The following is a 12,845-nucleotide window of genomic DNA, read 5'->3' as shown; positions in this document are numbered from 1 at the left end:
TTGATGGCACTTATGTAAATAGACACCAACAGGCCTTTTCTAATATGCAGTCTTTTGCTGTTGTGATTACTCCTGAGTCAGAATTTGAGACCGTCATGCACAAATCAGCAAAACAATGTAACATTAGCTAGCTATATATCTACCAAGACAGAATTCTGATAACGCTCAGTTTGAAGTTTTCCTCTGAAAACCTCCTTTTGGACGGCCACGTGGCCCTAACAAGCCAACCTCTCCATCTGTCCCAGCAGGAATCAGGACACCCTACCCCTAAATGGGAACGCACAAGATGAAGGAGTTGGGCTAAGTGGTAGGAGCGAGCGGGGGATTTGGGATCGGGCTTTTGTCTGAGATGTTTTCCACTTTTTCTTTACCTTCTGTCTTACCAAAAGCACTTATACAGTAGAGAAACAATGACGTCAACGGTTACTAACCAAAGACTGACTACTAAGCAGCTGTATCCCACCAAACACCCAAACGCACCATCACGTACGCTGATGACAACCAAGCTATAACTCAACAGGTCTCTTTAAGCTGTGTGCTGTGTCGCATATCTGCAATCTGCATGGGACAGTCGGTGTGCTGCACGAGGAGATGCACAGCTCAGATGAGTGAGTGTGGAAGGCAGAGAGAGAGAAAGAAAGACGAAGAGGCCTGGGAGAGAAGGAGATGGGTAAAGAGCGTAGATTGCTTGCAGATGGCTGTCAGAGGGGAGCAGAGGTCCCCCCCCCTCCGAGCCCTGTGAGAGCTCTGGCTGTGTGTGTATGTTTGTACACACCCGTTTGTAATTGTGTGTTTGCGTGTTCAGAAATGGGGTTGCGTGTGTGTGTGTTTGTGTGTGCACGTCTTTCCATCAAACTGCATGTTGTGTGTGTTTGCTTTAGGAATGTGCACATGCAATACGTGTGTGTCTAGACTCTCTGCTGGCCAACATGAGGTTGTGTGTGTGTGTGTGTGTGTTTGTGCGTAGGGGTGGGGGGGGTTTGCAGGTGCACTCTCTGTCAGACCTGGTTATGTCAGCCATGAAATAGAAGTCCAGCTGATTTCACTACACAAATCACACAGAGTCGGATCGAGTCTTCTGCTCAAACCTTAAAGCATCACAATCCCTCCGGCTCTCCATAAATCACTGGTTACCTTCCATACGAGCCTAGAGTCCTCTGGTGGATGCGATCACCTATATTTTAAGTGCATGGAGTAAAACATTATGGCCACCTATTTCTACAATGACTAGTTGGATTAAGGTGTCTACTGTTTTTTTGCAGTTTAAGGAAGTCAAGGAGCTTTTTTAGCTCTTTTAGCAGAAGATAAACCTGATCAGGAGCTTTCATTTGATCAACTCAACTCTTCTTTGCCCAAAATGTAACATGCTTGATTAATATAATACATATATTGACTTTAGACATGGATATCCATGGGGACACTTTAAGAATTTTTGATTGTGTTTGACATTTTGTGCAAAAATTAGAAAATATGACAGGAGAATTTAAGGGTTCATCCTCTGAGGAGCATGAATGTGCTCAGTATAAGCTTGATTTTGACATTTTAAGATGTACATTTTGGCCACATCAAGGAGACATCAACCTCGTCTGTTTCATGCAGCGTCCTCTGGAGCCACGAAAGCCTTCATACTAACCCTTACATATGCAGAAGTACTCTGCAGGACCTGTAAACACACTTTAAAGTGTAAAATTTATGGAGTTAAACTTTAGGTTACCTTTCAAGCAAGATGGGGGAATAACAAGAACTGCGGTATTTTGTACATTCAGAGTCATAAACCTTTTTTGGCATTATTAGCATCATGCTCTAACTGTTCAACTATGCCGTTCCACAGTATTTCCTGGTATCTCTTCCCGGTGAAGTCATGTCGTTCCTCTCTTCAGCTCAGATAAAATGTCTCTGTTGTAAGGAGCTGAGCTACAGTAGCGCTGATGAATCGACTTTGCAATTACAAGGCTCCAGAGCAGCGAATGGTCCTCTCCCTCCTCTCCTCCCAGTCACAGAGGACACTGTCTGTGCCATTAACAACACAAAGCTCCCCGGCCTCTCCCTGGACACCTTGGCCCCACTTGTGATAAAGAACTGAAAGCAGATCCTGTCTAGCGGTGAATCGCCCTCGCCTCACCTGGGACCGGCCAATAAAGACACTTGGCTCAAGAGCTGGGAATCATGGTATACCTGTACATGGAGGACTCAGGTTTGAGTTTACTGTCAGCCAATGAAATTGGGATTTTTGTAGCATCCCCAGAGAAATGCTAGTAAATAATGCCTAACTGTCACAGTCCCCTTCGACCTCTGTAACCCTTTAGCTCCGCACTCCGGTGTGTCGAGCTGATGTCACAGTAATTAAAACACTAGTGGTGCGGAGTAATTGCTGTTGGCTCTAGGAGGACGGGGCTCTGGGCTCTCTAATGGTCCTGCGTCCTCGGTGCCAGGCCTGCCTCATAATGCCCTCCTTTCATTCCCGCCTAATGACGGACACAGCCAGGACAAACAGGAGAAGAAGAGACGAGAGAGCGGGGAAGGAGACGAGAAAGGAAGAGAGGGGTTTGACATAAAACAGCAGACGGGACACGTAACGTATGACTCCTTTTGTCAACACGAGCTTCACCTGCAGGATATTTAAAACGGCCTTTCGCAGGTGAAATCAGCCCCTAAATAACTTCAGCAATGAGGTGGTAACGTTACTCATATTCCCTCTTAGTCGTTGGTATTTCATGACACCAGATTGAATTTTATATGATCATAAATTTATATAATTCATGGGATTATAATTAGTACAAACCATCAGTAAAACACCTACTCTTTAGTGCAGAGAAATGATGATTTTATATGAGCAGAGCTGAAGTCGTTCTTTGTGTTGCCTACGGTATTCCCTCTCCCCACTGTCCTTCAAAACTTTAGTTTCTCCTCATAATCTTTATAGAGCATGTCGTTATCTTGCGGGCTCATGCTGCTGTAACTACCCGTAAACCACTGGACGCCCTTCGCCGCAGCACTCTTCGATTCATTACCGCTGGGAAATATCGGAAAGATTAGACTTTCACCCCTGACTTCTCAAAGAAAGGCATCAGCATGCCTGTGTTGCTTTCTACCTTGCAGAGTTATCTAGGAGACTTGGTTTAGTTCAAAGTCAGTGACCAGATCACACGATAGGTTGGCTTTAAAAGCTCCTCATACCACCTTTAAACTGGGGACTTACTGGAAGCACTGTGCACCTGAATGCCGGAAGAAGCTGCAACAGATTTTTTGTTGTGTTCAGCATCAGCGACTTAAAACAAAGTTACTAGCTTAACCGAGAGGGCAAAGATAAGAAGAAGCAAATAACATCGGCTAAATTTGAAGAAATGCCGCTGCCAGCAATGTAACCAGGCGTCGTCGGTTTGCTTAACTGGGCTGTTTTGATAAGAAAATAATCTCGCTATCAACTCATGCCTTATGAGGGGACACAGTACCTTTGCATTCTCTCTTTTAAATCACTGTCAGCCATCAGAGATGGACGATGCACTGCCTACTGACTGAAAACTAATGTCTGAGTTTGACAGAAATCCACCAACAAACACATCCAGTGGCTCCAACAGTAAGTGGTCCATTACCTTCCATAATTTAACCTCTAAATAAATTTAGTCCACATTTAGTCCCTGGCCATGTGTGAAGCCATGTATGCATGACTGTAATGCGTTGCAGGATGAACTGTATGTTGTACACACCTCCTCACGCTGCAGCCGATGCATCCTGCAAACCAAAACCTCTGTAAGCACTCACCACAGTTCATCAATTATATTCTAACTGTGTGTGCGCTTGTGTGTTTTGATTGCGTGCAGGCATTCATACGTGCACACCTGCATGTGTTTGTACTTACACAAAAGCGTGTTTATTCCCGAAAAGAACATCGAGGGCCCCGCCGCCGAAGCTCTTTGCAACAAGTTTGACAACGAAAGACTTTTGGTGTTTTGTTCGTTACAGAAAATGAGCCACGATCTTGGGAATATCTCAGCTACCAGACCGGCTGCTCATCAGTTACCAGACTGTGAGAAAGGGTTTCCAGAGACAACCGCTGCCCCGGGCTTCTGTTTCATATCTCATCTATAATGAGCTTTCCAGTCTCTTCAGACGATGGGTGCCACCCTCTCCAGCGCTTCAAAACTAACACAAGGTATTCAGATGTTTTTTCTTCGCTGTTGTCAGCGTGTCAGAGCGAGAAGCCCCGTGCAGATGTGCTCCACTCGGCCCCACATGCTCGCAATCCCCCCCCCCCCCCCCGCCCCCCAAAAAAAAGCACGTACTGTAAACTGTAAATATGTCCAACAACACTCCGGCGACTATCCAAAGCTGCGACAGAGCATGATAAGATTTAATGTCTGGCAGAGGCAGCTTGACTTAAAGGGATCCAGGCCATTGAGGATCAGCTAGGCATACCTGAACACAATGGCCGTCTATCTTAGTCAAGGCAGAGTGCTGCCATATGTTCTTTCATGCGGGCTCTCTCTGTCTCTTTCTCTTTAAATATCTCAGTCTCTCAACAATCATCACCAGCTCTGGGTGCCTGAGTGGCAGCATAAGAAGCCATATAAAACTGTCAGGCCATTTACCTCCAGCTCTTAAGCATGAAGGTGAGAGATTCAGTGACCACAACGAAAAACAACTGACCGAGCCTCCTTCGCCGCTCTTCCACCACCGGGGCTGTTTATCCTGGCAGCCGTGCCCAGGGTCCGAGAGGCCTGACGTTATGCCCGCTCTGAGCCACTGTTCTCCAGGCGCGGCGGGGCAGTGCCAGGGTAAACACATGACCTCAGTGCTATGTGGCGCTGAACCGGGCCCAGTGGCCAGAGTCAACAGCACCGGCGGGACCACTAATCGCTCAACGGGGGGAATCCCAACAGATCGAAAGTAAATCAGTAAAGAAGGGAGGTCAGGTCCTTTGCAACATTTGTTGGTTTCAGACTTTTCAGCCAAAAGAGGCCAAAAGATTTTAAAAAGGTCAAGAGCTCAGTTTCTGACTGACAGAAAGTTAGTCTGCAGTTGATTAAACTTTTCAGGAATTTTTCAAGCAAAAAAAGCAAGTCATTCTCTGATTCCTGGTTTTCAAATGAGAGGATTTGCTGGTTTTCGTCACATATCACTGTAAACTGAACATTTTCAGGTTCTGGACTAATAGTCAGGTAAAACAAGACATTTTAAGATGACCCATCACACTTGCGGTTTGTATTGTATGCCTCCGTGCACCATTCAAGTTGTCGTTCTGATTCTTTCTACATTATTGAATGAATTCTTGAGTAATGCCCAAAAATATGTTTTGTGAGGTCACAGTGACCTTGACCTCTGGCCACCAAAATCTAATCAGTTCATCTTTGAGTTCAAGTGAACATTTGAACCAAATTTGAAGAAATTCCCGAAAAGGCATATTTGAGATATAGCGTCCTGACAACATAATGCCTCTGTCCTCTAAAACTAAATAGATTAAAGAATGAAAGGAGAATAATTGTGAGTTGCAACGATAAGAGTTGACCTGTGAATCACAATAAAAAACAAAAATGTGTACTTCTATGTTTGTCGTCAAAACATGGCATAAGATGTCACTCTCTGAAATACCAGCACACACAATCACACAGCACACATACCTGCAACTCTGTAAAGATGCACGGCTAAATCAAATCAAAACACATCACGTAGCTCCTCTTACCAATGCGCATGTTAATGGGTTACACCTTAAGCCGACTACAGCACTCAAAGCCGGAGGCAGCCAGAGTTAGTGAAAGCAGATTAGTTTGCCTTACTGAACAATTTTGTCCCTTGCCTTGTCCCTTGGCTGCCACTTGTCGTTGAACTGCCTGCAAAAGAGAGAAAAAAAAAGGATTAAACTTGATAGAAGTTGATGTTTTGCTGCATCAGTCTAGCCGCCTGCCAAAAATAACATCATAATTTGTCACAAATTACTTTGACCGAAAACCTCATTTCATCATTTCTTCTTCTTCTCTCTGCTGTATGACATCAGGACTGTAGCTGGCAGCCTCTGACAGTTGCTAATAACCTCTATTAGGACCCGTCTGCACACTCATGATGAGTAGTTTCAGCTTTTCCAGCCCAGACAGCGTCTGCGATCCACTAATACATTTGTCTCGTCTAAATATTCATCAGTGGGTGTAAAGTGGAGCCGTGCACCTCGTTTTGACTGCCAGCACATCTGTTTGTCACATGCAGCACAGTGACTTCATCCCTTCCTCTCAACACCAGACTGACTCGACTCTTTGAATCTATGGCATGATGACTGAATTAGTGAAAATCAAAATGGAAATAAATGGAAATTGTTCTATGTCTCTATTCGAACCTTAATATATTACTAAAATCTGTAATTATGGGACATTGATATGGGAGAGAAGCTAATTTCCCATTGTTCTGTTGTTTCCGTTGCAATGATATTGCAATGTAATCAATTAAAGCTAATTTCCTGTAGCACACAATCCATATGGTCGAGTAAATAATAACTCTTCATTAACACTACAAATAGATTTATGTATGCATTAATTTATAAACTCTTACATACATCTTTTGGGTTGTGTCTGTATTTACTACCTTTGTTTTATTTGCCCTATTTATTTATTTTCCCATTTCCTTTTTTCTTAACAAATGTGTTCACTAATTTATTCATTTTTAAACAGATTTATTTATTCATTATTTAACAAATTACGAAGAGATAGGAATACAAAAATGAGAATTACAAGGATGAAAAAAAACGAAAATGACAATTATGTCACATTTTATGAATTAAAGGCCTACATTTACTTTTAATATAATTTTTGGTGCATTTATTGATGTAGAATTTCATTTTTATAAGCTATTTCTTTCTTTCTTTTTTATGTGGCAGTTTTTAGTTCTCCATATATTCTAGACCAAATAAAAGTTAAACGTAAAGAAGGACTTTCAGAAACACATTGGAGGCAAGACACGCTCCAGTTGGAAAGAATTTACTTTGGGTTGACTCACATATTCACACAAAGCTCTGTGGAAACAAGGCGTCATTCTAATCAATCCTCAATCTGAGCCTGAGATTCAGTTTGTTTTATTTCTGTCAAAGTAGCTGTTCAACTGGAGAAGATGAGTTCTGCATGCCGAAAAGCATCTCTAACTGAAGTATGCAGATTTTTTCCAGCTGGCCTGAGGTTCACACCAGGGTCATGACCCTCCTCAGCGACCCTGCCGACCCACTCCCACTCCCAACCATCCCGTTTCCTCCTTCTCTTACCCTCCTTGCTGACGCCCAGGCAGCCTTTCAGCTCCAGCAGGGAGATGGCCCTGTCCTTATTCAGGTCGCAGTAGTCGGTGAACTTGCGGGCGCATTTCTTGGGTTTGGCTTTCTTCTTCAGGTACCTCTTAAACGGCTTGAGCTCCTTCTTGTTGATGTCGTGGCTGCCGTTGTTATCCAGCTGGGCGAAGTACCAGTGCACCACCCTCTCCTCCAGAGTGTGACTGGGATCAGGCTCAACAAACCTGGACAGAGGAACACATGAGAGTGACAGCAGGGATGTTTCAAAACCAAAACGAATTGTCATTTTATTTACCTTTACAGCATTAGTCATTTATGTTTTACATTAGCTGACAAACAATAGTTAGAAAACACCACCTTCTGACACATAATCTCATAATTTCACACTCAGGAAAGATCGATCCATTTGTTGATATTATATAAAATGAAATCAGAAAGCATCCTGTGCAGGAGAGGATGTACATCTGGATAGTTGAGGCGGTCTTGTTTTATGTCAGAAACTGACATTATATATTATTACAGCTTAGCATGCAATAAAGCAATTTAAATCAATTTTCTGCTTAACTTTGAAGAGTGGAATCATCTTTTCAGGACGGCATGGAAAGCTTTAATCCAAATACCTTTAAGTCCCGTCAGTGTCTGTGCCAAGATCTGTCTATTGTCAGAGACAAAATATTAGCCTTTAATTTATAAAACCAGAGGGAAAGATTATGGAAAACTTCCACCTCTTCTGGTTTTTCTCAAATAAAGATTTATACGGGAGTTATCCTGCTCAGGTACAACCAGTGTTTGTAAGGAGTACCCAAACACTTCAGTAAGAGTTTTGTGTTAAATTATTATCTAGGTACAAGTGAGAGTCACACACACAAACGGTAATTGAGTAGAAGTCTCAAAGTACTTCTGCCTGTCTTAGCCAAGACTCTCTCTCAAAACAAAGATAGCTTTAATGTCAATTAGACTCTTCCCTGGTTAAATTAAGGTAAAATAAATACAAAATAATTGATATTAAATGTATTTAAATATCAAAAGAAATTTTCTGCCAATAAATGTACAATTATATCTTCACATTAACATCGGTGAGAGGTAACAAAGTAAAAACACTTGTAGATTTTGCAGGTATTTGTACTTGAGTATTTATTTTTCTTACAACTTTTTACTTTCTCCTCATCTCTTTCTACCCCTCACATTTTAGTTTTAATGCATTTGAGGGGAATAATCGATCGCCATTGCACGCTGCCTTCCCAACATCAGACTGATTTCAACCTATCAGCGCATAACACGCACAGTGGGCGTAGCAAGACAGAAACAGACAGAGAGGGAGGCTGGAATGAGGAGAAAAGATGTGTTAGTGTCTCAAATCTACAGAGACCCTGCAGCAATCTGACTGGATTTTCTGGATTTGCATGCAAAACTAGTAACATTATCAAATAAATGAGTGAGAAGTAAAGTATTTGCCACCTAAAATGTAGTGCAGAGGAAGTATAAAGTAGCAGAAATATGAAAATACTCAAGTAAGGTTCAAGTACTTCATTAAATGTACTTAGTTACATTGCAACAGTCTTCCCTGTGCGTGCGTGACACTACTTACCTCCCGCCACCAGAGGGGGCTGGTGAGTTTATGGCTTGCACCATGTCTGTGGTGAGGGCATCTAACAAGCTTGTAATGAATTCCACTTTCTTCCCCTCTGGGCAGCCTGGCATAAATCAAAGGACACAAATACACCAAAATTACCTTCCACAACTGATTTCAGTCTTTACGGTGCAGTGGAGCTGAAGCGACTCTGAAGCCTCAGCATCACTGAACCAGTGGGACAGATGGCAAACGGTGCGCAGAAGAAAAAGCATGTAAACCTCGTCCAGAGCCCGATGACGAACCAGGTGTGTCTGTGTCTTACTAGCTTGCTTTTACAAAGGCCGGTGAATCATTCTGAGTATATTTTACATTAAGGCTGTTCTGTGAAGACTCAGGGGAAAGCATGGCCGAGGCACATGGCGAGAGGTGGAACAGAAGTGTGCGGTGATGAGAGAGTTTTGTTGAGCAGCGCAGACCTGTTAACTTTTATGACACAATTCTGAACACCTTGGGTAGCTCTCTTTAATTGCCCAGATGTTATGGTTTTTAATGGCACGCTAAACCAGTGCAAATTTTTCCCTCCTAATTGTGTCTCTTAAAGGGGAAACTTCAAACGCAGCTGCATAGTAAACTAATCTTCTCACTCTTTCTTTTTTCGCTCAGGCTTTTCTCAGCCGATTCCCTCCTCCTCCTCCTCCTCCTCCTCCCTCTGAGCGTTGTGGCCTCCTCACTCTCCGCTCTGTTCTTGTCTTTTTCATTCCTTTTGTGCCGGCTCAGTTCTGTGGGAGGTGGGCCGCCGCCCCGCCAGGTGAATCCAATTAGCATTTCCTACGACACGACGAGCTTTTGAGAAGCACTGCCTTGCTGCGCCTTAATCCAAGTGTTAAATTGGGGTGTTATGAAGCGCAGATCGTTATGCTGTATGCTGCCTATGTGGCAAGGTGTCAGTGGCGCAGTGTGGTGCAGGACCTCTGGGCTGTGGGTTTGATCTCGTAAAATCTGAGGACTTTAAAGCACATTAGAGCTACATCTAATAAAAGATATTTCTATAAAAATACACGTCTTATCAGGCACAGAGAGGAGGGTCTACAGTGATGAAGGATTGTGGGAAATTTGTGCCAATTTTTTGACTTTCAAACAATTAAAATAACACAATGTTCTCCTGTGGCAGTTTATAATACTGATATTTTTCTTTTCAGTGTCTTTCCACAATAATTATCTTAAGCGCCTTAAAGGATAAATTCACCCAAAAATGAAAATTCTGTTATTATCTACCTATTATCTGCCTCCATGCTGAAAACATTTTTGGAGCTTCATGGCAAAACAGCATTGCAGTATTCTCCTTCTACAACTGAAGTATAAATATAGTGGCTTCACACAGCTCATTGCGCGACCAATCCAAATCACTGGAAGATTGGAGATTCCAAATTGATTTAAAAAGTTGTCATTTAACCCCATCGACTCGTGGTGAAGCTCATGCACCCACTTCAGACGGGGTGTGTGCGAACGCTTTTGATTTCGAAAGATTCTGGCTTTTAAGAAAGGTTGTATATAACTTTTCAAATAACTTTCGGATCTCCGGGCTTCAGAGACTTGGATTACACATTTGTTTTGTTTTGATTTCATTTTTTTAAAACAAGTCTCCATCTACTTTAGTTGAAATCTGCAACTTTTTTTCTGTTGTGAGGCTCCAGAAATGTTTTCTGGACTACGAAATTTCCCCTGACTTTCCATTTGCACAGGGGTGAGTTAGACAATGACCGAATCTTTGGGTGAACTCATCCTTTAAATAGTCTGCTGTAGCTTATATTGAATCGCTGATGTACTGCTCACATTCAGTCGTGTGGATGTGTCTCACATTTCCGCACAGACAGTCCACAGAAATAAGCAGCAGCCAAATTAACGCCGCGTTAATGTGCTCGGTGAAGCTTTAAGCATGTAAAGACGATTAAGGACGCTGCAATAAAATCTGAGACTGTTTCAGAGCTGTTGTATTGACAGTACCTCAATGTTGGATGAAAATGACGCTCGTGAACTGACTGAACTGGAAGTGAACAGATCCCCGCCGTGGCTCTCAGGGGACGGGCTCTCACAGTATCTCTTCCCCCTGACAGTGGTGGTATTGTGCCACTTTGTGTCCAGTGAGATTGAACCTGTAGCTGCATGCTGTTAATAGACTGCCCTCTCAAGCTTTTTCTTTTTTTCTTTTTTTTTCCTCCCCTCTCCTTGATGTGACAACCATGAAATGTTGTGCTTTGTTGTGGCGGTTCAGAACATCCCTCTACAGTACATAAAAATATCTCTCCACTCAGCACCCTGCGGTCTCCAACACCCCCAGCAGCCCCCCACAGCCGGCCCACCGCACCCCGCAACACTCACACCTTCCATAAAACATGCCACACATCTGCTGCACAGTCAGGAGTCATGCTTGACTCTGTAAACTCACCAGATGGGGAATTAAATAAGAGTTACAATGCAACCTAAAATGATGGGGAAACAGAGGGGCAACAAAAGTAAGTGAGCAGTAACAAGGGCAGAGGAGTCTGAGCCCAGGTTACGACCTCTGCTGCAGAGTCTCTGATGTTTGCTGCCGGGGGAATCCAACACCACCAAGTGTGGTTCGGTTGATTCTTCATCAAAGCCCTCAGTTAGCATGAAGTGGTCATTGATATTTTAAGACTTGAAAAATGACATCAAGCCATAAAAAGACCTAGAAAAACGAAAACTATGAAAACAATCCACCGTCTCGTTTAGTCACCTTGGTGTAAATAGGTAGGTTTTTAGATTGTAGCGGACCGGCACAAGTTTCTACCTGCCTCGTCGCGAACCTTTGGTCAGAACAGGACCTAACAAGTGTAATCCGACACACTCTCCAGGTCTCAGAGCTACAATATTAATTCACTTGTCTATAAACCCCTCCCCTGGACAGAGAGTGTCCAATCAGCAACTGCATGGAAAGGGATTGGCCTGGAATGTGTAATTTTTCAGAACATGCATCTAAAATAAATAACTGTGCTCAATGGTGCATTCAAAAACAACTCGACTTGAACGCAGCATACCTTAAACGAGGAAGTGGCGTGCGCAGGGCTGGAGTAAGAGATATAGGCTAGTCCAGTGTTTGCATGTTCTTACAAAAGCTGCAGAAGTGCTCGCATCCAGCTTTCTTCTACTTCTGTCTGGGCCCTTCTATAAATAATGACTCAAAATTTGCTTTGCTAATGAGTGTTTAAGCCTCCACATTTGTTAAAAATACAGTTTGACACAAGATAATGAATTGAATCCAAGAAAAACCTGTCAGGTCTCTGCCTTGGAAGGGATCTTCTGTGTCCGAGACACGAGATCGTGCAGCGCCGTCACACTCTGGCGTCTGGTACCTGTTACACAGAGAGGAGAGGACAGCAGGAGCATGGCGGAGACATAAGAAGAAGCTGATGAAGGAAGAAAACTTTTTAAACTGTGAAGAACATGACACGTCTCAGATTAGTCTAGTTATGACAGATTTCATCAGCCAAAGAAAATAAGACTCAACAAAACAATGCTGAGGTGGAGCTGAAAACTCGGATGTTATTGTTGCAGGAGCAATATCTTTCTATCTTTGTTTGCCTGCATGCATTTAAAACCACCACCTATCGCTCTTTGGCTTTAATCTGTGCATCCACTGCTCTGTGAAGAATTAACAACGGCAGATTAACCTTTCTTTTTATCGACGCATAATAAATAAATATGATTTGACGTGCACAAAGCCATAACAAACTGTTCGGCATTATGCGTGGCATGACTCGTTTTCTCCTGGCTATTGTATCAGTGGCTCTCGAATCGGATGGAAAATTGAGCATGTGTGTCTCATTTGCCGTTTTTTTTTTTTTTTTTTTTTTTTCCTTTTTCTTTTCAAAGTAAAAGCAAGTTGTCATTTCTTTTTTCACAGTCTGCAGGGCCACCGATCCAAGATGGGATGTCTGATGCATGACTCTTCACATTGCTGTCCAGAGGAAAGAAATTAGGATGAGTGGC

General features: G+C 43.0%; 1 protein-coding gene and 1 long non-coding RNA gene across 9 annotated transcripts in view; one reads left to right on the top strand and one right to left on the bottom strand.

The window, feature by feature from the left end:
• The window catches only part of smoc1 (SPARC related modular calcium binding 1), a 53,409-nt gene that overhangs the window by 4,137 nt on the left and 36,427 nt on the right, over positions 1–12,845 (bottom strand). For 6 of the 8 annotated variants that reach the window (XM_030443780.1, XM_030443776.1, XM_030443778.1 and 3 more), the window contains 4 exons: positions 12,126–12,208; positions 8,850–8,955; positions 7,241–7,485; positions 5,795–5,828 (listed from right to left, as the gene is read on the bottom strand). In XM_030443780.1, the coding sequence (XP_030299640.1) occupies positions 5,795–5,828; positions 7,241–7,485; positions 8,850–8,955; positions 12,126–12,208 (468 nt within the window). Of the gene's footprint in view, positions 1–5,774; positions 5,829–7,240; positions 7,486–8,849; positions 8,956–12,125; positions 12,209–12,845 lie in introns of all 8 variants that reach the window. The other 2 variants (XM_030443779.1, XM_030443777.1) reach the window with 1 other exon arrangement.
• LOC115597657 (uncharacterized) overlaps positions 1–12,845 on the top strand; it is a 25,378-nt gene extending 12,533 nt beyond the window's left edge. The window contains exon 3 of the long non-coding RNA XR_003987131.1: positions 12,760–12,845. This is a non-coding gene — a long non-coding RNA (uncharacterized LOC115597657). The remainder of the gene's footprint in view (positions 1–12,759) is intronic.

This window comes from Sparus aurata, chromosome 16, assembly GCF_900880675.1.
Source record: "Sparus aurata chromosome 16, fSpaAur1.1, whole genome shotgun sequence".
In the NCBI taxonomy this organism is placed as follows: Eukaryota; Metazoa; Chordata; class Actinopteri; order Spariformes; family Sparidae; genus Sparus; species Sparus aurata.
This window is presented reverse-complemented; position numbering and strand designations above follow the sequence as displayed.